The sequence below is a fragment of the Manis javanica genome, chromosome 1 (genome assembly GCF_040802235.1).
Source record: "Manis javanica isolate MJ-LG chromosome 1, MJ_LKY, whole genome shotgun sequence".
Taxonomy (NCBI): Eukaryota; Metazoa; Chordata; class Mammalia; order Pholidota; family Manidae; genus Manis; species Manis javanica.
In genome coordinates this window covers 91,653,332-91,679,407 of record NC_133156.1, presented here as the reverse complement: position 1 = coordinate 91,679,407, position 26,076 = coordinate 91,653,332, and the positions used below count along the sequence as shown (strand labels likewise).

The 26,076-nt window shown below is 43.3% G+C and overlaps 1 protein-coding gene across 22 annotated transcripts in view; it reads left to right on the top strand.

The window, feature by feature from the left end:
* PDE8B (phosphodiesterase 8B) overlaps positions 1–26,076 on the top strand; it is a 348,583-nt gene that overhangs the window by 254,284 nt on the left and 68,223 nt on the right. For all 22 annotated transcript variants that reach the window (XM_073234856.1, XM_073234853.1, XM_073234843.1 and 19 more), the window contains 5 exons: positions 2,983–3,071; positions 9,072–9,150; positions 12,817–12,957; positions 14,841–14,929; positions 17,051–17,111. In XM_073234856.1, the coding sequence (XP_073090957.1) occupies positions 2,983–3,071; positions 9,072–9,150; positions 12,817–12,957; positions 14,841–14,929; positions 17,051–17,111 (459 nt within the window). The remainder of the gene's footprint in view (positions 1–2,982; positions 3,072–9,071; positions 9,151–12,816; positions 12,958–14,840; positions 14,930–17,050; positions 17,112–26,076) is intronic.

The window sequence follows — 26,076 nt, the reverse complement described above, 5'->3', positions numbered from 1 at the left end:
AAGACAATGCTTCTGAGTTTTGGAGTGGGGAGTTGCAAAAGTAAAATTATCAAACCGTGTGGCTGAAACTTTTTCTTTACTTATTTTCTGAGTAATAACCTTAACTTATGCATAGGTGGCACAGATCTTTTGTTTCACTTGACTGTTTCCCTGCACCCCAGCCCAATGTTGTCCTTCCCATCTGAGGCAGGATCTCCCGAGCGTGAGGATGAAGTAGGAATGGGTAGGAGGGCAGCTCGACACACTGTGGGCTCTGTGGGAAGGATCCCTGTGGACTCTGACGAGTGTCCTGGAATCTGGTGATCCTATGGGTACCATGATCCTGCCTCTGCCTGGTTTAGAGACTGACATTTTGTCTAGAGGGCTGAGACTGCACATCTACTGTAGAAAAGCCTAGAAGAACCCCTGGCCCCTTCTTTGGGTGCAAATGCTAGTAAGTAAATTGAGGAGGGAAAGCTTCTTTGTCCCCCTTGTCTTTGTTTTGCAACAAAGTAGTAGGTTTCTTTTCTTTTCATCCAGATGTGCTGCTTTTTGTAGCCAGCACCATGAATAAAACCTTTGGTGGGAGCATGAAAACCAGTACCTGTCAGGAACCACCTGGTATTCTTTAGTCCTGGATCTGATCCCGGCCATTTGCCAGCTAGGTCACAGTGCCCCCAGGTAGTTTGCTCTCCCAAGGAAGCATGCTGTGCCTGCGGAGGCTTTCCCTCCTGAGCTGCCGTGGCGCAAGATCCAGCTGAGGCTGCTCTCCAGGTGGCTGGTCTCCTTTTTTAGGCAAAATCTTGTCTTTGGCTATTCTACCCAAGCACCCCTGCAAATATACCAACTATTTTTGCCTTCTGTGAGATTGTTTCCTATCTCTGAGTTGTTTTGATTGTATTAAATCATCTCCTGAAACTCAGCCTTGTGTTGCTAGCTAATTGACCCAGTGCTTCAGCCTATGGGTGCCTGTGTGGGGAATCCAGGAACAAATCGTGCCATTAACTATCCCACGGCTCCTCTTGACGCCTCTGTAGCTATGTATGAGTGGCCGATTGCTTGATGCTTAGTCTGCCCAAAGAGCTGTTTAGAAACCAGCATCTTAGCAAAGGGCGGTTCTAGCTGTTTTTATATCAACCATTGTGTGCCCCGTTTTTTTTAATGATGATTATTTGATTCTGCAAGTAATTTTTGAGCACTTACTATGTGAGATGCAATGTGCTAGGCCTGCTGGGAATACGATGGCCAGACAGTTCTCCTCTGCAGAGGTTTTCTGTGGAGAAGAAAGAGGAGATCTAAAATTTGTTATTTATCAGGCTCCATTCTAGGCTTATTTACTTAATCCTCATACACAGATAAGCGATTTGATATTTTCCCCTTTTTTGCAGAGGAGGAAGCAGGCTCAAAATGACTCAACAGCTTGCCAGTTCATACTCATAACAAGGTTAAGGTGCAAATGTGTGGTGTATATTTCCAAACTCTGTGTTGGGTCCACTAAAATAGTATTTCCCAAACCAGTCCATAGAATGCTAGTGTGCCAAAAGCTTTTAATTGGTGTTCCATGAAAAACAGCTTCTGTGGGCAAATAACTTTAGGAAATCAGTGAAGACTCTGTTCCTCCTTCTCCCTTCCCTGAAAATCCACAGGGCACATTAGCAACATTGCACATGAGCATATTGAATGCTCTGAGAAGTCCTGTAGTAGAGAAACCTGATTAGATTTCTGGAAGTAGAGCCCAGGTATCTGCATTTTTAACAGAATCCCTGAGGGATTCTTAGCTTGAACTTTGAAGGCCACTACTTTTGATCACTCAAGTTATTTCAGTGATATGAGTTAACTACAGCCTGGAAAATCTGCAAAAGGAAAGACAGTGGAGTCTTCTACCTTTAGTCTTTAAAACACTTAAGTGCCAGCTATGTACAAAGTACCCAGTGTTTAGAAACCATCACAGGAAGTACAATGGAAGTTCTTAGAGCTAAAAAAAAATAAAATCTCATAGCTATTACTTAGATGTGAAAATGAAAATGCAGTAAATTTTATATGTACTTCCATATAATAGATACACGCATATAGGCATAATAAGATCCTAAGGGAAATAAACCAAAATGTAATGATAGCTCTAGCTTATGACTATCAGTAATTTGGATTATTTTTTTCATTATATTTTTCTGTATTCTAAACATTTTTAAATGAATAAGTAAAGCTTTTATAATTAAAAATAGGTAACAAAATTAACTTCTGAAATTTCTGTCATTTAAAAAAAAGAAACCTTACCCCAACATTTTTCAAAACTCATTTTGTCATAGATCTCTTTTAGTATTTATGAAGCATCACTCCACACTCAGAGCTCTGTTATAGGCTGATACAGAATCTTCCCCTCTCCAGAAGCTCAACCTGAACCTAACATGTTTAACTTTGTAAGAAATAAAATACTTATGTGTTCATGGCTGGCTTCTCCTGTTTCCTTAGCCCTTCCAGCTTCCATACTAGATGCGTGGTACGGTGTGTGTGTGTGTATGTGTGTGTGTGTGTGTGTGTAAGACAGGAGAGAGAGGAGAGTGCATTAGGCACTCAGTGATGAGGGAGGACTCTAGGAAGGGCCTCTTCCCTTGAAAGAGATCATTCATAGTGTGGCATGCACTGACCATGTCTGGGGCTGGGTTTTAGAAGACTACACAGCATAATATAAAGCAAAGTCATTTTAGTAATTCCCAAGGTTAGGGAGGTGTTCTGTGCCTTTGTGTGTTTACTTTCCTTTGAATATTCATAATGACATTTTCCCCACCTTTGTTATTAAGGGAGTTAAGCATAAAGTACTACCAGCTCTTTCTCATGCTTTTAAGCAAGCTTTCCAAACACCTTGACAACTGATTTATTTTATCTCATCTTATCTATTGGTTGTCTTAGGTAACGGTTACCTGGGGTAAAAAAAAACTAAGTTTCTTTATTAGACACTTTAAGAAGAATTGTATGTCTTATGTATTATCTTTTCTTTCTTTTCAGAGATTTATGGAGAATAGCAGCATAACTGCTTGCTACAATGAACTGATTCAAATAGAACATGGGGAAGTTCGATCACAGTTCAAATTGCGGTATGTAGCAAAATAAGAACACAAGGTTTACAATTATGTTGAAAATCTTATCTGTCATCAGGGTGACGCTCACAGGTTCCTAGAGGGATTTTTGAAGACATTAAGCAGGTAATGGTAGCTAGTAAATGTCAGAATCTAAACTGGGAGCCCTTTGAGTAAATGAAATAAATTGAAAGCATTTCTTCTTTTGACAGTATTTTTCACTTTTTTACAGCAGTTTAAAAATTATACCTTAGGAAACATACTACTTAATTATTGTATAATTATATGGAGATTAAGTATAGCCTCTGAGGATTATTTTCTACTTACTACTTGCAACATTTATAAATTTGTACTTCGATTGTTATGGATGGGGCAAACCAATGGGAAGATTTATTATGCTAACCATACTAATTGCTATGTAACCACACAGCAATTTTATGAAGCCTGTTTATGGCCTCAGTATGCTTGAAGTATCTTCAAGAAATTGATTTTAAGTCTCTACAGGTATAGAGGCTGTTAAAAGCAGGCTTCTCTCTAGTGCTCCTTTTGGGAGCAGGACTGTCTGAGCCTCTGGCTGCTGGCCGGAATTCTGGGTGGTGGGTGTTCGGCTTCTCTGGGATGTCTTGTCCCGTTGGGATTCTGGCTCATTACCCGGTTTTGCTCAGGCTTCACTCTGGCATGCTTTCAGGACCCTGATTTCTTCAACCCTCCACCCTTGAGCAGAGAAAGGCGCTCTTCCAACCTGTGACCCCTGGGCTGCTGGTTCTGGGCAGCTCCAGACTGTAGGACTCCAGGAGGTCCCTGGCCTGGCTTCTTTGGCTAACTGAGGTCAGGATGGTTTCAGGCTCAGTGAAAAATAAGTAAGAGAGCATCTCTTTGTAATGATTGTATGTCTTCTCTTGATGATGTAATTTGCATTCAAAGGAGACAAAACCCCTTTTAAACTTAATTTTTCCTGCTATCCTCTGTTCCTTGGAAACAGAATGGATTGGCATAAACCCAGAGAGACAGGCGCTTCTGGGGGTCACCCTGTTCAGGGGAGTCACTTTTTGGTGGGTTGAGAGCTTTAAGAAATAAAGCGAGGGGATAAACAGTCACTTTCTTAGGTGGGAAAGTATTAAAAAAGAATTTAAAACCAGTAGAGATTCAGGTATTTTAACAACCTTTGGTGGGGAGTGTTGTCAAAGAATTTTCATTATATAACTAAATTAAATCCCTTGGTTTCTTTGTATTCATATATTTTTTAACTTCAGAGAACTTGATAGAATTTTTCAAGAAAACCACAATGCCTTTACTTCAGCAATTTATGATTTTTAATATTGTACATTAATTGTTTTTATTCCTGGGGGTCTCTCCTGATTTTAATTGAGGATAAAAAAAAAGACTTTGTATTTTTGTTTTACATGTTTTCACAATAAGTAGAATTAGAAAAAGAGGAATTTCATTTTGGTTTAATTCTTTAACTGTGTATTATCCACAACAAAAATCAACAGCAGACACCTTATTACTTTGATAGGTAATTCCCTCAGGTTAGTTTAAATAACTGAGCTTTCTTAGGCAACAGTTAATGTAAAATGTCAGAAGGTGTCTTGTTCATGGTGAGGGGGGAAAAGGCGCGTCTGGCAAGTTGAAATAAACGTGCCTAGCCAGCACTAGGGCTCAAAGAAAGGGCTCCAGGGTATTGTGCTGTTGAAATCTGTTTAGAGACAGGGTGCTGAAAACTTTTCAGGGTCTCATAAGATTCAGAACTTGGCAGATTTCTAAGTACCTAACATTATGTAAGTTCCATAACTTCTCACTCCTCACTGACTGGAGCTGGTTGGGGAAACTAGACTCATTGTAGAGGTTATGATAAAAGTTTCCAAGTTTTTAATGCAAATCAGCGTGAAGTGGTGAATGGATTTGAGCCAGGCAGGCGAAGGAGCCAGCCAAGTGGGTTTGCCGTGCCCACTAATCCCTTTACCTTCCACACGAGCTTAAGCGTGGCTGGTGAAGAGCCTGTTTGCCCAGTCATGAGCGAGCAAGCGTGAGAGCAGTCCCCGTGGTGAGGTCGGGAAGGCAAGAGTTCTCTGCAGGAGAAGGGCAGAGAAGGACCCAGTGGTCAGTTTCCCCTGTGTTTTTGGCTGGTTCTGCTTCAGCGGTCACCAGCCTCCTTCCCTTTTTTGGAGGAACAGGAAGTGTGTGCATGGTCTGCCTCTCCCCCGGTATGCTATATCTGGACCCAGTGGATTGGGGGGACAGTGACTCATATCAGATCTACTCTAGCTCCTTAGGGCATTCGAGGACATCTGGAGAATCTACCTGTACCATAGAGGCTGGCAGGCAGGCAGGCAACTCCATCACTTGCTGCACACTGGGAAAACGAGGCTCTTTATTATGCAATGCCAGAATAATTATAGTCTAATTATATAATACTTTTCCCTGAAATTCCACCCCCAGCTACTGCTAAATATGTGACATTACTAGCGTTCTGCAAGGACAGTCTGTACTGCAAGGATGATGTTGAAGGTTGAGGGTAGACTCTCTGTCCACGTCTTCATACATGGTAACCATATTTACTTAACCAAGGAAAAGAGAATCATGTGGTCAAACAAAATATCTAATTTAAAAATTCCCTTATGTGGAAGAACATATAAAGACAGAAGAATTAACATTTCCATATACATCTGATGAATTACTTTATAGAACAGAAGAATTTATGAAATGGACTATGTCTAGGAAAATGCAGGCTAAATGATGACCCTTTATCTCTTCTAATGTTTTTATGTCTCTTTATCATGACAAGAACTGTTATCCATAATACAGATGGGATTTAGCTACTTATTGGGAATTTCCATTGATCAGTTTATGCTAATGTAGTACAGCTATCATTTCATCATTAGCCTGATATCTGTTATCTAAGAGTTAAATCCCATTCATCATGTTTATTTTACTCCAAGTCTTAAGGCAATAGCAGTCTTCAATTTTAGAAAGAATCGAAGTCTCTGATGGGCAGAACTTTTGTATTCTGTGGAACACTTTATCTCCTGGTATTAACAGATGTTTACAGAGGGCTTTCTGCTCCCATGCGCTCTGCATGGCAGCCATTGTGTTGTGGGAGTGGAACCTGAGCTGTGAAGACTTGAGTAACCGGCCCCTACTGCTGTGCTGCCCAGGAACAGGCCTGCCGGTTGCAGGTCGGGGACCCCCGCCCCCGCCCCCTTTCTGCTCCTCCCATGCTCCTGCTGGGATGCGGATTTCTGTTCAGTCTTCTCCCTGTAAGCCACCACCTTGCCCAGGCCTACTTGTTCCAGGCGGCCTCGGTTTGGGTACGTTTTGTTTGAGCAGCTTGTGGAGTACGTCAGGTAGGGACACAGGAAACTGTGTGACCCAACCACGCCAGCCTTAGCTGACAGGAGCCCTGAGAGCCAGAGACGCTCGTGCCACCGTCACAGCCGCCAGTGTGCTGGTGGCAGTGCTGGAGTAGAATCCGGGCGTGCCGCTCTTCAGGTGAGCCCTCTGCCCCCGTCACACCACCATGTTCCCTGTCCACATTACGCCTGGGCCACTGTAATATTTGCACTTTCCCTCCAAACCTTCAAGCGCCCTTCAGAAGGTGAGGGGGAGTTGTTCTACACCTGTTTGGCATGGGTTACCATGCCCAGGCTACCTTCCCTTGTGCTTTTTCCAGTTTCCCAGCTCCTCAACCTGAAGGATATAAAAGTATATTTGAGGCGCAGAGTTAACGTGGTTCCCAAGAACAGAAAATAAGGCCAAGGTTCTTTTGCATGAAGAATATTAATAATTAACATAAGCAGTTAAATTCCCAAACTCTAGGAACATGATACAAATTGATTACCTCATTTTGCTGCAGTTTTATTTAAATAGAACTATCAACCAAATTGGTTTAAGGCCTAGATCTAAATATTGCCGTCCAGGAGTATTTTTCACTGGGGGGAAGTAACCTGCAGGTCTTACCAATATTCTTTTGCCTCAACTGTTGTCCCACTGGGCATTATACTTGTTGAAGATTTTATGCTTTCTGGATAATCATACAATGAATGCTTGAAAGATAAGTTTTGGTGGTTTGAGCTAAGATATTGTATAAAGGTATAAAGGTAGCCTCTTGAATTGACAACAATGGTAATACTAGGAAGTACCTATTTACAGAGTTAGTTGAAACACACAAGCACCTTAAGAAAATACTCGAGCAAGAGAGGAATTTATCGTCTGATAGAAGTGTTAGAGCTCTAATTATCAAGCTCTCAAAGTGAAGGATTAGCCCGCACAGAGTTTTTCCACCTCTAACTTCTGGGAGACAGGGAATGCTTTCCTGTGGGTGAGGCGGGCTCTGGACCCAGGTGCCTGGAAAGCACTTCTGATGCCACGTGCTCTTGCCTGCCTCCTCATGAGAACCAGAGCAGTGAGGACTGTGGGAGCAGTTTTAAAGTCCTCATTTTTTTTTCTTATTTGAAATGATGGTGTTTACAAATGCAGGGATGTTAATAGTACCGTATAAGGTTCAAAACAGGTAAATTGAAGCAGTTTAAATAGGAAACATACTGTATATGCCTCAGGAAGCTGTTGAGTCAGGTTCGTGTTCTCCTCTGCTCACCACTTCAGGGTTCCTTATTTTACTTACCCTCCCATGCTGGGCCCTAATCTCTGTGGCTATGTGAACACCATCCTTCAGTGGGCCAAAATTCTTCACTCCCATGCAGGTTGCCTTGCAATTACTGATTCTAGTTCTTGGTTTAATATTTCAGGGAAACTCATGAGAAAAGATAGGTTATGATTCACTTTTCTTTTCACCAATGGCCTTTGAAAGCCTTAGAGAACAAAGAAATATTACACCCGGGTCTTATAAATACTAAGTACCATTTGCGGAATTCTGATATTGCCCCAAGTACTTTGAGCACTGTATCACATAAACTATCTGTTTTGACTCTTGCAACAACCTGTAAAGTATGTTATTATCCTCATTATATAGATGAGTGTCAGCAAAGTTATAAAAAGTTGCCCAAGGCTCCATAACTGCCAAAATACAGAAGTGGGTTTCACCCAATTTCTTCTGTCCTCTCTTTTTAAACAGTTCAACACAGGGTGGCAAAGTTAAAGACTTTTATGAGTGGGGGTAAAAATGAATGCATTTTAAGAGTTTGTCTTATAAGAAGCAATGCCATTCCAGTAAATCAACTGTTTTTGTTTGTTTTTTGGTAATGTTTAAGAAAACCTTTACTAGGATTCTTTAAATAGCCACTACAAATAACAAAACTCTTGTTAACCAGCTACAAACTTTACTGTGTTAGATAGTAAATAACTTACAGTATTTGGAGTTGCTCTAGATTTACAAGGTAGTTAAAATTCTAACTAACAAATTGAGAAATGATTTCAAATGTTCCACATATACAAAGAAGGTCACCAAGAAAAGTACCCACCTGGTTGGTGAGCTACACAGTTAACTAGGCCAGGGGAAATCTGCCATATTGGCTTCTCCTCATGCCAGTGGGTGTGGTTGAAAGCAAAGTACCATAAAGGCTTGTTTATCTGAGATCACGAAAGTAAGAAAGGAGAAAAAAAATGTTTCTGTGTCTGTTGCACAAGGCCCAGAATTCAGTTCTTCTGATTGATGGGGACTTCACTTCTCCATGACCACACACTGAATGAAACAGAACATCACTGACGTAGAACATAGGGACAGGGGATCCACCAGGCTGTCTCCTGCCTCTTTTTTCTCTTGTGTCAGTATTAAGGTTTCATTCAGCACATAGAAAGTTTATTCCATGATCCATGATGATTTTGCTGGATTACAGTTTTTCTTTTTACATTACATAAACAGAACTATATGCTGTTTATTCTTTGCTTTTTAATTTTATTCAGTTAGTTTAAAAGGCTGTTTTTGGTTTTTTTTACTTAAAACATAATATCAAAAGGTACCTGGTGTTAATGAATCTCAGGAAGTGTTTACTTTGATAAATTAACAGATGAAATGCTAATGGTTTTCCAGCAGAACTAACACTGATCTTTTACAACTTTCAGGGCCTGTAACTCAGTGTTCACAGCATTAGACCACTGTCATGAGGCCATAGAAATCACAAGTGATGACCATGTGATTCAGGTACGGGGACACTTTCTTTTGCTAGATGTCAAAATAGAATCTTTGAAGTCTGAGCCACTCCTTTCCAAGTACTTTTCAGTAACTCTCACATATCAGCACATTTTCTTTGAAGAAAGGAACATCAGAGTGTGTAAAGAAAACTGATAGAGCTAACCTAAGAAATAGCTATTCAGTAAGAACAAAAAATACTAATTCAGATCAGAACCTGTGATTTCTTTGACAGGATGAAGTAAATTCTTTGGACCATCTGTGAAGACAGCCTTTACACAGAAGTAGGTCAGAATTGTAGAATAAATGCTTACAGGAGCAAATGCCTACAGGAACAAAATATTTTCAGAGATACTCAATGTATCTGCCTACAGTTGATATCCTAATTATATAAGTAACTCTTATACACCAAAGTCATCTTCCTAAGGAAATGTGTGTAGTAAACAAACCATTGTTAAAGTCATCTCACTGTATTTGTTGGGAAGCAAGACATTTACACTTAAAAAAATATTCTGAAATACAGACTCTCTATTGGTGGGCACAGGCCTGCCTGCCGCTGGTTTGCATAATGGCCCTGAGCGTGGGGAACACTGGCTGTGGTCAGTGGAGGCCAAAGGTGGTGCTTCACATACAGCAGCCCCATGACAGAGCCTCACATTGGCTCTCCCGTAGTGCCCCCCATACACACAGACACACCTGCTCTCATACTGGACCAATAACATCAGGAGCCCATCATATCTAGATCCTGTCATCACCTCATTCATAAGGTTGTCTCATTTCCATTTAGTGACCCTATGAAAGAGACATAAGTGCCCCGTAATATGGATGGGGAAATTGAGGACCAGCAAAGTCAAGCAACTTCCCCAAGAAAAGCCCTGGTAATAATAAGCATTAGAACCAAAATATGTAGCCATGCCTTTCTGACTCCTAAGCCTTCCTACTCGGTTCCCTGTTTGGCTGTATTTATAGAAGTTGTTTTTCTGGCTGCTCCTCTAACAGATCTGAAGGCTTCCTCAGATGGCTGCCTGTTACTGGCGCACCTGCACAGTCTGTGTCTTGGACCACCAAGCAACCAGACGTGTTTGTTACAGACTGAGCACAAATGTGCCCACTTATATCCAGGCTTTAATCGTCAGTTCTCTTCATGAGACAAGTTTGCTTTGTACCTGCCTCCTGTACAGTCGGTAGCTGGGTTGTGATTTCAGTGATTAGAAGGACTCCCTGCTGTCTGCTCGCCTTCCCCACTTGTAATCTGAGAGTTGGCTCCTTTGACGGGGAACAGAATCCTTCATTCTACAGTGAACAACCAGTGGTTAGAAGCCCTGGAGCTCTAGCAGAAGTAATGCAGTGATGGTGTCACATGGTATTAATCACCTCCCAGCCTTCGCCATGAGCAGGAAGAAACAGGCTGTGGACAGTGGGCACTGCACTGAAAGGGAAATTATACTAATTGCAGCTTTTTCTTGGAGAGTTCTTTAGGGTCCCTTTAAAAACCCACCAGCAATCTGAATATAGAACTCAAAGCAAGAGCAGAGAGGAAGTTGAACAGAGTGTGTTATATGTAAGGGGTAAATTAAAATCATCTCTGTGCTATAGATTTTGAGATGAGTCCTCATGGACTGGGTGTTTCATACCCATTTCTATTCGATACCAGGGACCTTCTCAGAGCACTGCCACTAAAGAGTACATGAGTAAAAGTGTTCAGAGGGCAGGCAATAGCACGAAAAATCTAGAAATGATATCTACCACTCACCCCATCCATCTGTCCATCTAAACTATCTAAGTATTTGCTTTAAAAACCCTTACAGGGTGCTTACCATGTGCCAGGCACAATACTGAGCATTGTACACATACTTATTTCTTTAAAAAGATTCTATGAACCAAGTACTACTATTATAGCCATTTCACAGTTGGGGAAACTGAGGACCAGGGAAGATTTCCCACAGTCATGTAGCTAGTAATTGGCAGAACCAGGATCTGAACTTGAATGCCTTGGCTCCAGAGTCTCTGTCCTGGAGCACCTGCTGCATTGTGAAGTTACAGGAGCCCTACTGTGAACAAAGGGCCATGGCTTCTGCCCATATTTGCAACCTAATAGTGATGGCAGAATAAACACATATGAAGATGTATAAGAATTTAGTCAACAAATCATGAAAACAATACATTCTCAAGTAATATCCACTCATAAATATTTACTAAACAGTCCAAGTATCTAACGATAAACCCAAATTAGCCTTGCTCTTGGGGAGTCTAATGTCTAGTGGGGAGAGGGATAAAGAAACAAAGACTTGAAGTCAGTGTAACAAGTCAGTAGAACGCTGCCCAGGAGAGAGTGGGAGCCCTTACGAGTGGCACTAGCCCAGACTGGGCAGCCGGTCAAGGGCAGCTTGCTGGAGGAGGACAGGGATAAATAAGTTGGCGAGGCAAGGAGATGGGGGAAGGGTATTCTAAGTAGTGTGGCGGGGCAGAGGCCCAGAGGGGAGGAGAAGTATAGAGCTCTGCTGTGTGCAGGGCGGGCCAGGACGCTGTGGGGCCTGCCCAGGGAGGGCTGCAACTGCCACATGGGAGTAATAGGCGATCGGTGAATGTCGCCACCCTCCTCTTCAGTCACCCCCCATAAGGCCTGGAGCTGGGGGCCCCCAGAGTACTCTCCCAGGGCCTCAGCTCCTGGAGCTGTTTTAGAAGCTATGTTCCCAAGGCAGTAGGTCCCCAAGAGTCCCTGCATCACCCAGTTCCTTGCTGCTGTCCTCACAGTGGAGGGCAAGAATGATTACAGTTCACAAGAGTGTTTCTGAAGCAGCAGATGGTTGTAAATTAAGCCTAAAGAAAACTGTGACGTAGGTGCAGCATGCTCACAATTTTCCCCTCGTTCTTTGTCACTTGGCCCCTTTACTGAGTTACTCATCTGGTGGCTCTGTTTTCTGAGAAGAAATGGGAGGGTGGTCACAAGAGCCAGAATCAACCAAGGTAATAGCTCTAAATGCCACGCCCTGGGCAGAATTTTGGAAAGAAACCTCCGAGTCTGCTGGCCCCAGGCTATGCTGAGGGAGCCCCTCCTCAGGCCTGCACCGCACCAGCACTGAGAGTCCTGCCTTCTGCCCAAGTGGTTGAACTGAATTTATTGTTCAAATAAGCCCAGAAGTGGCCCTGAGTTGTAGCATTGGTGAATAGGTAGTGGCAATTAGAAAGGAGACAGGAGAGATCAAACTGCTGCCTTGTAGAGACAGGGCTAATATAATCTACATCCTGTTGAATTGAGTGCTAATTAATTTCTTTTTTTTTTTTTTTTTTCTGAACTTTTCCTTATTTCATGGGCAGTAGGTGATGAACAAGGCCCACAGGAGGCTGGCACTACCAGATGAGGGTTGCTTGCTCTTTTCCTGCTGAAGAACTTCTTTTATTTCCCAGAGGGGAACGTGATGCTAGGGTGGTAGCTGAATGAATGCATTGCCGCTTAGGAGGGAGGCAACTCCTCCAAGGAATGCTTGGATTTGGGGTGGCTGGTTGCACCTGTGTTGGCATATGTGCTGCTGATGCGACCACAGGTGCACACCTGTTTTAGCCAGCACTTCCCCGGGGAACTTCCTGCTTGATTTTAGCACATTCCTACATCCTAGCAAGCATTCCTGAGGGTACATGGCCTCCCCATACTGACCTGCAATGACTTCCTGTTCACAGTATGTAAACCCAGCCTTCGAAAGGATGATGGGCTACCACAAAGGCGAGCTCCTGGGGAAAGAACTCGCCGAGCTGCCCAAAAGCGATAAGAACCGGGCAGACCTTCTTGACACCATCAACACATGCATCAGGAAGGGCAAGGTGAGTGAAGCAGACCAATCCACAAACCCCTCCTCAGTGCATTTTTTTTTCTGGGAATTTTTATGTCATGTCTCGAAGATCAGCTGCTTTAATAACATTATAATTAAGTGAAATATCTTTTGTTTGCAAAATGAGTTAATTTCTGAGTTCATTTTGGATATCAAGCAAATCTGGTGTGTATCGTGCTGATCTAGAATCTGATGATTTATGTATGGAAATTTCATTGTTTGCATGAATGTATCCCACCTGTTGTTGCTGGAATATCTTTCCTGTTGTGGTATGTTTTTCACTTTATCCAGTGTTTGGGGCACTTGTGCTATCCATGTGTGGGGTAAATGGAAGTTTTTGCCCAGAATTTCCCACCTGGCCTTAGTGCATTTACATACCAATAGATGTTTACCAGAGCAGACCCTCCAGTTGATCTAGGGTGAAGGGTGGAGATAAGATTGCTATTCTCTCCTCCCCTCCATTCCTGGTACCTAATTGCTGTGTTGCCCGCCAGCGACCAAGGAGCCACCCATGGAGTTCCTGCTGGACAGGACGGGGAGTGAAGCCTGAGCTGTGGCAGGAGGGGTCGGCTGGAGCGGGCCTGGCTAATGAACTCAAGCTGTGATCTATAAAAACTCCTTCTCCCAACCTGCCCTTCCCTTTGTCCTCCTTTGGTTTCACTGGATTCATAGGGAATTTGTCCCGGGAGAAGTATCCTCTTACTCCAGGAGCTACACTGTGTTTACACATAGGCCAGTTTTCCTCAGCTTTCCCTTTTCTGTTGTCTTATTCATCATTGTCCAGTAGACGTGTGGCTCACTCCCCCGCCAGCAGTTTCCACCTCTTTCCAGCAGGTGGAGGGAGCAGGCTTGGGGTGGCAGGACCTCCCTGGAGGCGCCCTCCGGAGGAGCCTTGCTCCCCTAGCTGGAACTGCTTGGGCAATCCCGTTTGAGCACTCAGTACGCCTTCTCACGGGTCTTTTCTTTCATCTTGCTTGGTCTGGTGGAAACAGTTAGGGAAGCACTGTATTCATTTAATGGGGGACCATTTTACAGGAATAAAATATGTTTGGATTATATATTATGGCCAAAATTAATTTTTAAAATTGGGGGCAGTGAGAAAAGGAAACAAGATGTCATAAAAAGAAATACTGTCACACATCTGGTGACCCCAGCATGCATACCAGTTAGCCATTTCATATGAGGCATGGGCCAGAAAGGCTGCAGAGAATCTCAGGGTCAGATTTAGCCACTCCCTCCCAGAAATAGTGGTGGTGCCACGGCTCCCCCTTGAGACACCAGACTCTTTATCTGCCAGCTCTCCAGGGTCCAGAGATAGCAGGAACCTCACACTCCACTTTGCCTCATTGTGGAAACTGCCAGGAGCCAGACTAGGCCTAGAGAGATCTTGGCTGGAGGGCCCACAGGATAGTAGAAAGGTGATGGACTTGAAGGAGAGTTACGAGATACAAACTAATGACCATGCTTCATTTCCTAATGTGGACGAGTCAATTAGAAACTGAGTCTCAGTTTGCTCACCTGCAAATTAAGGATGATAGAATCAAGTGCACAGGCTGTTGTGCAGATTGAGGAAGACCTCAGGACACTCCCTGAGCCTGGTGACACTGCACCACAGGGCTGATGACAGGGAACAGCAGGGTCCTGGGGACCCAGGAGGGGCAGCCTGGTGGTGGACACTTTGGCATCGGGCTCTTCATGCACTGCAGCCATGGACCGTATGTAGTCCCTATCGCAGCAGGTGCAATGGTGGAGAAGCATTCTGTGGAGTGTAATGAAAGCATGTGGAAACTTTGTTGCTCAGCTCAGTAAGACCCTGTGTAGGAGCAGTCGTAAAGCCTGGTGGAAGGATTTTAAGAACTGTCTTTGTCCATGCAGGAGTGGCAGGGGGTTTACTACGCCAGACGGAAATCTGGGGACAGCATCCAACAGCACGTGAAGATCACCCCAGTGATTGGCCAAGGAGGGTGAGAGCAAACTCTTGAACTCTTTTAGTTGAAGCATCCGTGTGGGCATTGGGGTTGCATTTTGAAATGCCAGTGTAAGTGTAAGACCCACACATACAGTAGGGCTGGCTGTATGTAGTTTGTACCAAGGACTCATCACATGGCTGGCAACAACCCCATTCATGGCTTGCCCTTGCCCCTCTTCAGAATGTGGGCTTTATGAACATGACCCCAGCTGCCCACCTCTGCCTGATCACCAGTGGCCCCAATGTTCCCACTGCCCTCTGAAGGAGCTCAGCTTCTAGGTCTCCCTTCTTCACAATAACAGCAAAGCAAGGCTCCCCGGCCTCAGCTCCATGCTGGGAGCCGTCCTCCCCTGGGGCGCCGGCTAGGCCCAGATTCCCTCCAGGTTGGCTCAGGGCTTCTTCCCCAAGGGGAAGGGAGCCCTAGAGGTTATGGCTGTGGAGAGAAAGCTGTGCCTAACTAGTAACGGAGGGAATTTGATTGCATTTAATCTCAGATTATCAGACAAGTCTATTCACTTGTGGAGAGAGAAAATGAATATGCAATTTCTTTTCCTTCTCCACATTAAATTTGGTGAGAAGGTTTAGGAAGCCAAACAGGATCCCCTAACTGATGCCTTTAGTAAGCCAGCCAGAAGGTCAACACCAGCTTCACAGTATGGGTCTATGGGGGATGCGTGCTACTGTGTGACAGTTTGGAAAAAGGAAAGGTGGTGGTTATTGGGCCAGTGACCAGAAGAGGAGAGTCCTGCCTGTGACTTGTGACTGAGCTCCTGGCAAATTGTTGCAGGGTTGGAAAATGAGACATCCCATAAAGTCAGCAAAGTGTAGGTCATTTTCCCCAATTTTAGCTGTTGGGTCCAGTTCGAAATTGTTACCCCCTCAGTTCAGAGACCTTTATCTTGTACTTTGGGTCATTTTGCTTCCCTCTGGGTGGTGCGGGAACTGACAGGTCCTGACCAAGGGTTTTGAGGGCAGAGAGAGGCTGCCTGGGGCCTCCTCCTGAGCATCAGGCCTCATATGGCCATTTCCACCGTGGTCAGCGCCCAGAGGCCATGCTGGCTGTCATGCTGCCAGTATCATCCTTAGGCCAGCTGCCAGAAAATTTAAGCTACCATTTACTTAATGTGTGTGAATTATTAAATAACCAAGGGAGAGGAACTATGCTGTTGTTTGGTAATTTCTGTTGGAATGAATTTTTCTGATCTTTCTGATTTTATAGATAAGAGAGAGAAGTTGTTTTGTCCAGACAGTATTATTTTTTTCTCCCAATTATAGGCAGTGAGCTATCAGAGGGAATTCTTATTAAAAGTTGGGAAATTTTACCACTTCTGGTTTGGTGAAACTTGTTACAGAACAACTAGTGTTTTCTACACTCTCTTCAGAGTCCTCCAGAGAAAACTGAACCAAAAGGAGAGACAGAAACAGAGACAGAGGAGACTCATTACTAGCTTTCTGGAATTCCTGGCTTCATTCTCAGTAGAAAAGCTACCTTGAGCTGATGTCTGTGCAGGGATGAGCACCTATAAACTTCCCAGTCTCCCTTGTGATAATGAGTAAGACCATAGGCTCATTGCTTACTTTCATCCCAAAGTAAGCGTTTTGAGATTCTGTCCACAGCCTTGAAATAAGAGGATTTTTCTCTGCCTGAAAAATGCCATTATGATGATGACTATGCTGTGTAAGAATATGGAACATTAAATATAAAAACAGCAACCATGTAATCTGGTCATTGTCCAAATGAGTCTTTTGCTTTTTATATAAGCTATAAAGCTATTGGTGTCAGCAAAATTAAAGCCATTTTCGCCTGGAGTAGCATTTCATCCCATCACTGAAGGCACCTAGGAGTCACGTTGCAGGAGTCGGTTACAAAACGCGATGCCCATTAGCTAAGTGTTTCTGAGCTGGCTGTGGCTAACAGGAAGGCCCAGTTTCTGAAGGATGCGTGGGCTGTGTGTGAAAATGTGTTTTTTGTGGGTTCGGTCTTGCTTGAATTTTAAATCTGCCCTAGAATGGACCCTGGAGTTTTGCTTTAAGAAGAGTCTGTTCATGTTCATTTGCTGATTTGTTGAATCATCTCATATCTGACTCACTAATAACTGACTATTTATGTTGTCAGGAAAATAAGGCATTTTGTTTCCCTCAAGAAACTGTGCTGTACCACTGACCATAATAAGCAGGTACGGTATTAATGTGCTCTTCCTCATTTGCTTAGTTGGCTTGATCACGTCCTGCATTTCACCACTGATCTCTGCTTGTCCCTCTCTGCATCTTCTTGTAGTTACCAGTTAAGAAGGTTTATGGCAAAATCAGGCTCCTTTGACAAATATGTAAACAAAGAAAAAAACTGCCCCCAGCAAGCCTATGCTATTAGTATTATTACTGACATTATTAGTAAGTGTTATTGGTAATGCACATCAGGTATGATTTAGCTTGTGGCTGTGCAACTCAAGACTAATAGATTTCATGAGAGCATGAAATTCTTTTTCCAAATAAAGGTTTCTATCTTTCTATCTTCATAGACAAATGAAAGTATATATGCCATTTGAGCACTTCACTCCTGCAAATTCCTGTCAAAACCAAGAATCATTCCAAATTAGATTTGTGACTTTTTTTAACCATTACATCATGAAGAACAGTATATTTGAGTGTTGTCTTTGAGGTAACAGGATTTTAATGAGTTGCTATACCTAAGAACTTTTTTTTAGATTTATCATAGCAACATTGGTACTGGTATAATTTTTTCTTAACTTGTACTTTTAATACTGGATTTTATGTATTCATTTCATGCTTTAAAGTTCATTGATTTAAAAAGTACTCAAGAAACATAATTACCAATGATCTATTTTTGAAAACACAAAATATGGCCGTTGACTTAGATGAAGATTTTAAAAGAAGGCACAATATCTCTAGAGGATATGAAGGGCTTCAGGGCACAGTCCACTTTAGAGGAACATGTTGGAAACTTGTAAATTGTTGGATCAGAAAGTGAAGCCTGACCAGGCAAGGAAATACACTGGGGAATGACAGGGCCTGAATGCCCCTGTGAGAAGGCGGCTCCCGAAGGGGAAATGGGACTGAGCGCAGTGAGCCTGATGGGGCTTGCAGTTGGTATCTCAGTCCACCAAAGTACTCTATGTCTCTGTGATTTTTTTTAATGATGATTTTCTGTATTTGTGTATATTGCAAAATAATCAGCACAATAAGCCTAGTTGACATTCATCACCGCACAGTTACAAATATTTTATTCTCATGATGAAAACTTTTAAGATTTACTCTTAGCAACTCTAAGTATACAATACAGTATTGTTAACTATAGTGGCCATGCTGTACATTACATTCCCAGGACTTATTTATTTTAAAATTGTAACTTTGTACCTTTTAACCACCTTCACCTGTTTTTCCCACCCCCACCCCAATCTGGCAACCACCAGCCTGTTCCCTATATCTATGGGTTAGGTTCTTTTTGTTTTTAGATTCCATGCAGAAGTGATATCATGTGGTATTTGTCTTTTTCTGTCTGACTTATTTCACTTTGAATAATGCCCTCAAGGTCCATCCATATTGTTATAAATAGCAAGATTTCCTTCTTACTTGTGGCTGAATAATATTCCATTGTATATTTATACCACATTTTCTTTATTCTTCTATTGATACACTTAGGTTGTTCCATGTCTTGGCTATTGTAATAATGCTGCAATAAACAAGGGTGTGCAGATATCTTTTTGAGTTAATGTTTTCATTTCCTTTGGATTTCAGAAGTGGAATTGCTGGACCACTCATATGCTAGTTGCATTTTTAATTTGGGGGGAATATCCATACTGTTTTCCATAGTGGCTGTACTGGTTTACATTCCCACCAATGGAGTACAAGGGTTCTCTTTTTTCCACATCTTCACTAACACTTATTTCTTATGTTTTTGATAATAGCTCTTCATACAGGTGTGAGCTGTTATCCCATTGTGGTTTTGATTTGCATTTCTTTGATTAGTGATGTTGAGATATTTTCATGTGTCTATTGACCATCTATAGGTCTTCTATGGAAAAATGTCTATTCAGATCCTTTGCCCACTTTTTAACAAGATTGTTTGTGCTACTAATTATATGAGTTCTTTATGTATTTTGGACATTAGCCCCTTAACAGATACAGGGTTTGCAGTTATGGTCTTCTATTCAGTAGATTGCCTTTTCATTTTGTTGATGGTTTCCTTTGCTGTGCAGAAGCTTTTTAATTTGATGTAATCCCATTTGTTTACTTTTACTTTTGCTGCCTTTGCTTTTGGGGTCACATCCAGAATAATCATTGCCAAGGCTGATACCAATGAGCTCACTGCCTGTGTTTCCTTCAAGGACCATTAGGGTTTCAGGTCTTACATTCAAGTCTTTAATCCATTTGGAGTTTACTTTTGTGTATGGTATAAGAGAGTGGTCTAGTTTCATTCTTTCACATGTGGCTGTCCAATTTTCTCAACACCATTTGTAGAAGAGACTGTTCTTTCCCCACTGTATATTCTTGACTGCTTTGTCATACATTAATTGACCACATATACATGGGTTTATTTCTGGGTTCTATTCTCTTCTATTGATCTGTGTGTCTGTATTTATGCCAATACCATACTGTTTGATGACTATAGCATTGTTGTATAGTTGGAAATTAGGAAGTGTGATACCTCCAGCTTTGTTCTTCTTTCTCAAGATTGACTTGTCTATCCTAGCAAAATATCCTAAAATAGTCAAGAGAATCATATGCTTTTTCATAAGATTTAGTTCAATATAAGATGACTTCTTCAGCACTGAGAATTCAATCTAGAATCAAGAAATTTTCACTTAATATAATGAGGTCATGCAGAGAGAAAAGTCCTTGGAGACCTCTGGAAAAAAAAGGGAATTGACTTTCATAGGGGAAAAAATATTCTCTGAACAGCAAAGTTTAAATATTCCTGGAGGAAGAATGAGGTAGGCCTACTGAGAGGTGATGTGTGCAAAGGGAGAGGCGCAGGAAACCCTGGTGGCTCTTTGGAGGTAGTCTGCTCAAGCCCAGATGCTGCAGACCAACCGTATGGGCTGTGAAGCTGCAGGGCAGCATGCCAGCCAACCTGGACTTATTCATGAGCCAAGTAAAGTTCATGTCCAAAATCAGGCACCACCTTTCCTCAGCAACCTAGCCTTGCTCCTCCTCTTCCTTCCCAGTTTCCCTGGCACCAGTCTCCTTGCAACTCCAGGTGCCCAAATTCCACCAGTCCTTCACCATCCAGCCCGAGAAACATCAAGGCTCATCTCCCTCGTCCAGCCCCCAAAGCACCATTTTTGCTGTGTCCCATTGTCACGACTGTGTGCCTCATTGCCCTCTCCCCTGCAGCGGGGGTCGCCAGGCTGTGCTGCTCTCTGTGCCCACACTGCCTGGCATGGAGAAGGTCCTCAAGCTGTTGGCTTGCTTGAATGGTATTGAATGTCTAGGTCTGGTCTCCTCCTACCTGCAAACTTCTTGCTTCCCAGGGGAAGCAGGCAGGCCCTCAGCACAAAACTTAGGGATGCAGGACTGACAGTGGCCACTTCTTTTCTGGGGCTCTAAATAGAAACATCTTTACTGCTGTGAATTAGCTGCTGTCCTGAAACAAGTGGGAATGCAGAGCTCAGATACCCTGAACCACTGACGTCACCTAATAGTGCTGCACAAGCCTGGAGGGACACTTAGATTTTCCAATAACAAATAATTTTATATCCCTGGCTAGCCACAGTGTTTTTCCTCCTCATCGACTGAGGCTGAAGTGAATGGTGATGGGTCTGTGATGGGGAGGGCTCCCCAGAGGGTGGGAGCAGCCTGTCTGCAGGCAGTTCCATGGCACTGCTCTCTGGGATTCAGCCTTGACGTCAGACTCCGCCTGTAAGTTTGCATTTTAACAAGGATTGAAATTGTTTAAGTCAGGCTGCTGTCTTCTGGCAGTTCTTGTCATCTGCAAAGATCTCTTCTTATGTGAACTCTGTAGCTTTTTGCCAAGAGGCCGGAAATGCTCAGTGAGGTGTGTCTGCTGTAAACGTTGTCTCCCTCGCTACCACACACACACTTTCTCCCCAGATATGTATCAAACATGTGTGCCGGTGCCAGGACACAAGGTCTCTTCTCCAGAAGCTGTGGGGGCCACAGACAGATAAACGGGATGCATTTCTGGCTCTCGGTGCAGGAGAGGTGTGAGCCGGGCACTGGGACACACAGCACAGGACAGAGGAGACTGGCTAGGGTTTTTGAGGTTTCATTAAGGAAAGGGGGCAGCGAGCTCCATCCTACAGACCAGATGCAGCCTGTTTTGCAAATAAAGTTTGGTGGGAACACAGCCACACTCCTCTGTGATACAGCCTGTGGCTGCTTTCACACTGCAACAGCAGAGCTGTGTAGTTAGAACAGAGACCAGAAGACCTGCAAAGCCTAAAGTATTAGTTCTCTGGCCCTTTATGGAAAAAAATTTGCTAACCCTATTTCTAGAAGATAATTTTCTTTCTTAGATTTCTCACTTTGTTCGTCCAGGGCCTGTCTGCCTGGGTCCCCCCAGATGTCCCCTGCTCCAGGCATACACATATATCTGTGGGCACCCTTTGCCCTCATGCCAACCCCTGGACCCTGGTTCAGAGCCTGTCTCAACCCCTTCATATGGGTGATGACATGAGGCTTTGGCTCCCCTGAGACTTTTACCTTTACACAAGAGCTAAACCCAAATGCAAATGCATGACGCAAACTGTGGAATTTTAGGGATCTGCAACCATGGTCCAGGAGTGGGACTCACATGGGGAAAAAGAGGATTCCAGGGTCCCAACTTGATACCAACTCGTAAGCCAACCTGGTCAAAGCATAGGGGTCTCAGAGCTGTCACCCCTACAGTGCCCACCCCCACCACAAGGCAATGCATCCCCCATCCTCACTTTCTCCTCCAAGCCTTGGCCATGAGAATTTGGGGAGCACAGCACTTGCAAAACCTAGCACAGGCTCAGAGCCCTGGGAGCAAGTAGGGGAAGCTAGCAGGCAAGAGGGTAGGACTGCAGCTGGCAGTGTGGTGTCTGTCCCATTGCATCACCTGGTCTGTCTTCTTGTGGAGGAAGCCCCATGACAAGAGGGTGGCTTCAACTATGAAAAAAGTTGGAAGGTCTCTGAATGAAGATTAGCTACTTAACTTGAATAAGTTTGGCCTTGTGGAAAAGCTTGTTTCTTCCACTGCAGACTGCTGTAAGCATTGTTGCAGCCTACCACCATTCAGGGGACAGACATTTGGGAGTTACTATTTCCACACACTTGCGTGTATGGGGTGACCTATTTGGGAATAGTAGAGGCAGAAATGGGGGTTGAATTGGTCAAGTTTGTAATGATGAAATCTTTCTTTAAGATAAACTTTTTGGGGTTCACTCATATTTTATTTTATAGTAAACTGATCTTGAAATTGTTGTAAAGATTAGGGGAAAAAGTAGAATATTACTATAATAATAATGTATAAGATTAAGCCTGTCAGAAGTGCCTAAAACAAAATAATGAAAGATACAGAGTCAGAGAGTAAGGAGGAAGGGAGAACAGATCTTCAGTTTGTAAAATCTTCATGTGGGGAAGGACAGACTGGGCCCGTAAGGCAAAAGCAATGGAAACTTTTAAGGGATCAGTTTAGTTAAGTTCAGTATAGGAAAGAGTTATTAGAATTGATCAAAGTTGGTGGCCTTAGTGGGTAGTGAGTCCACCACCAAGGAAGGTAATCAAATAGAAGTAGACTGAACCCTAAGTAGGAAAAGCTATCTAAGGAGATCACTCATTGGCCAGAGATTAGAGTAGATGAGTGGTTCTTAAAGTGTAGTTCTGGGAGCAGCAGCAGTCCCAGGAATTTGCTGGAACAGCAAAGTCAGAACTACAGCATCAGAAATTCTGGGGGTAGAGCTGGGCAGTCTGTTTTAACAAGTCCTCCAAGTGATTCAGATTCACTCTGAAGTTAAAGAGCTACTGGACAAGGTGAATGACTTCAAGGCTCTGAATGGGGCAAACTTGCACCACTGGCTATGAACAGGGTCTGTTCTGGGTTAAATATAGTCAGAAAAGATTGCTTTCATTTCTGGTCTTCCAACCTCCCCCTCCTGAGTACAAAGACCATGACTCAGCATTTGTATTAGCATCCTGAGGCTAATACAATGCTCAGGACTGCACATTCTGGAAGGCCTCAGCCCTGCCTCAGCCATGCCCAGCTATGCTCAGACCTAATACTGAAATGTGGCTAGTCAAATTGAGATCTGCTCTAATAAACCACATGCCAGATTTCAGAGACTTAGTATGAAAAAGAATATATTATCTCATTAAAAGTACCTCAGCCTCATATTAATTACATGTTGAAATGATAATATCTTGCTCATATCATGCCTAGGGTATTAAAATATCTTGTTTCTTTTGAATGTGGCTACTAGGAAATTTAAAATTATATATATGTGGTTTGCACCTGTGGCTCACAATATTTCTGTTGGCCAGTGCTGGTCTAGCCCTTCCCTCCTCTGCCAAATCGTACCCCCAGGCCAGCTCCCTGTGCCATTTCACAGGTGATAGCAGAGGTCAGCGAGCTGTGCACATAGTCCGGTTTCTGCCAGTGAGTCAGCTGCAGACTTACAGAGCTTACCAGGAGATGAGGCTTGCGTCATTCCCCAGGTCCCTTGGAATGCTTCCACCCTTACAGGAGGATGATCTGATGGACACTTATGCAGATCTTTAGGAAACAATTTTGTTTGGGAGAGATGTGGGATCACTTTTCATTAGTTCTCAAAACTACAGCAAAACGTTGTCACTTTCCAAGCTCTTGGGTGGACAGCAGGGAGCCCCAGGCATCATACCCTCTGACAGGCTCCCACAGCTGCCCGCATGGCCCATTCCAGTTCCCCACCCCTGTGCCAGCCTCCTTCTTGGTGTGTCCTGCCCTTCTTTGCCATGGGCCTCTACTCTCCCCACATCCTTTCCTTTCAGCAGGTGGTTGGGCCATAGGCCTTATCATGATTTTTGGACTTCCTTTGTAGCACATGGCTGAACGGGGCCCTTAATACTCAGAGTCTGATATCTCATGGCACTCCCCTCAAAACTACGAGAAGAGAGTGACTGGTGCAGCGGAGGAGGAGAGAAAGGCATGTGGAATCAGTGGCTGGTTTCTGGTCATTGCTAATCTCTAGTGATAAAACCAAGTTTCCAATTTGTCCTAAATTCCCAATATTTGAGATCTGTCATGTGTTTTTAAATGGTCTGGACCCTCTGTAGCTTCCTTGTTCTTCAGGAACTCAACCCAGCTTCTCCTCCCTCTGAGAAGTCTTCCTAGACCTGCTAACCACATTTCTCCCTGTCCAGTGAGGTTTTTTGCATCACCAATTGGACCATTAATAGGTCCACACACTGCTTTGGGCCACCTCTCACCTTGGGGCAGGAGACCCAGTGTGTGTGCACGGTAGGCATCTGGAAATGAGTTCAAAAATGTTTTTCTTCTATAATACAATAACCTTTGGAAAGCATAGAAAATTAGAGAGGCACCTTCTTTCTAGTCCCAAATTATTACATGTAGAGTTTTGACCTGTATGTAGCTAATATGTATCTCTTATGCTAATACAAAGAATAGGTGCCGGATTCTCCCAGGGCACACATCCAAGTGTGACTTCTGAAAAGGAAATTGGAGAAGAAAGAAACTGCAGCTGAAAACATGGCCTCATGAATGTACTTTACTCACAGTAGGTGCTCTGATATTTGTTGATGTATTTGTTAAAGCCACCAAGTAAACAAAATTTTTTCCATTTAGCTTTGTTACATATTTATACAAAGCTATTTAAAGAAAGGTCTCCATTATTGCAAAACCACATTTTTTCCTGAGATACCACATTTAAACAGCCAAACCCTGAACGGATGTGGAATACCTGCTGTGGGCCTGTGGGTACACACAAGTAGAGCTCACAGCAGGGAACAGGGGACAGGCAGGGATGCTGAGAAGTCAGCAGTAGGGACACCCGTGTGGGAAAGTCTTGGCTTTTATACGATTTGTGTCATTCAGACTACAGCAAGATGCTGCTCACTGTGGAGACATACTAATTGAGGCCAAGGGACTTGCGCATTACCTTAGATCTGACACGTTAGAGCTTTTTTTGCACTATCTGAAAATTTTTCTTTCTCCAAAGCAACAGTTGGTAGCTGATTCCTCAGAAGGGATTGATTTATTTCACATCCAGGAGAACTTGTTATTTTGGGTGTTCGCTTGGCCTGCGCTGAGTATTCACTCATCCATTCAGCGAGCGCCATTTACCTCTGGGCACTGCCCCATGGAAGATACATGAGTGGAGGAGGCTGAGGGTACCATGCTTCTCCCCATAGCTGCTCCTGCTGAAATACTTGGCTTGTCTAAAGGGACCCCCCCATCCACTCAGTTACCCAAAACCTAAATGTGGGACCTATTTTCAGCACCTTTGCTGTCCTGAGTCCCCTGCATCATAAAAGCTGCTTAGTCTGAAGACTGTGTCTTCCTAACACCTCTTGACTCTATGCTCTTTTCTCCACCCCACTTTCACTTCTTGTCAACACGTATGATGCCTACTGGTCCTGCACTAGGTCCTAACTGCTCTCTCTGCCTCCACTGAGTGGGGTGCTGGCACCAGTCGGACAGGCTCAGAAGAACTGGTTGGTTGATTTTCTGGAATTTTTCGAGTCAGATGTTCAGCAAACCACTATTAAAAATTAAAGAAGCATAAAACTAAAATTTTTTAAATAGGTAATAAATACTCAAAATCTACCATACTACATTTTACTATTATCTGTGCTCTTAAAGTTATTTGTATCTGTTAATCTGGATGATGGAAATACCATATAAAGTTGTGCTGCCGTGCACGTCTCCCCAGCTCCACATTCAGGGACATCATGTTTGTGGCTTCAAAAAGTTATGCTGGGAGTGTCTTTTAGATCGAGGAAATCAGCAGATGCTGTAAATCAGGACTTCTTTTTGTAAACAAGACAACCTTAACTTAGTGCTCTTCTTAATACCGTTATAGTGAAAACAAGCAAGTGAACGATCCCTTTCCCCTCAGAACAATGTTTAATTTATATTTTTGTATATGTTAGCTATTTATGCCCTGAAATTCATTGAATAACATTATAAACTGTGGAAAATTC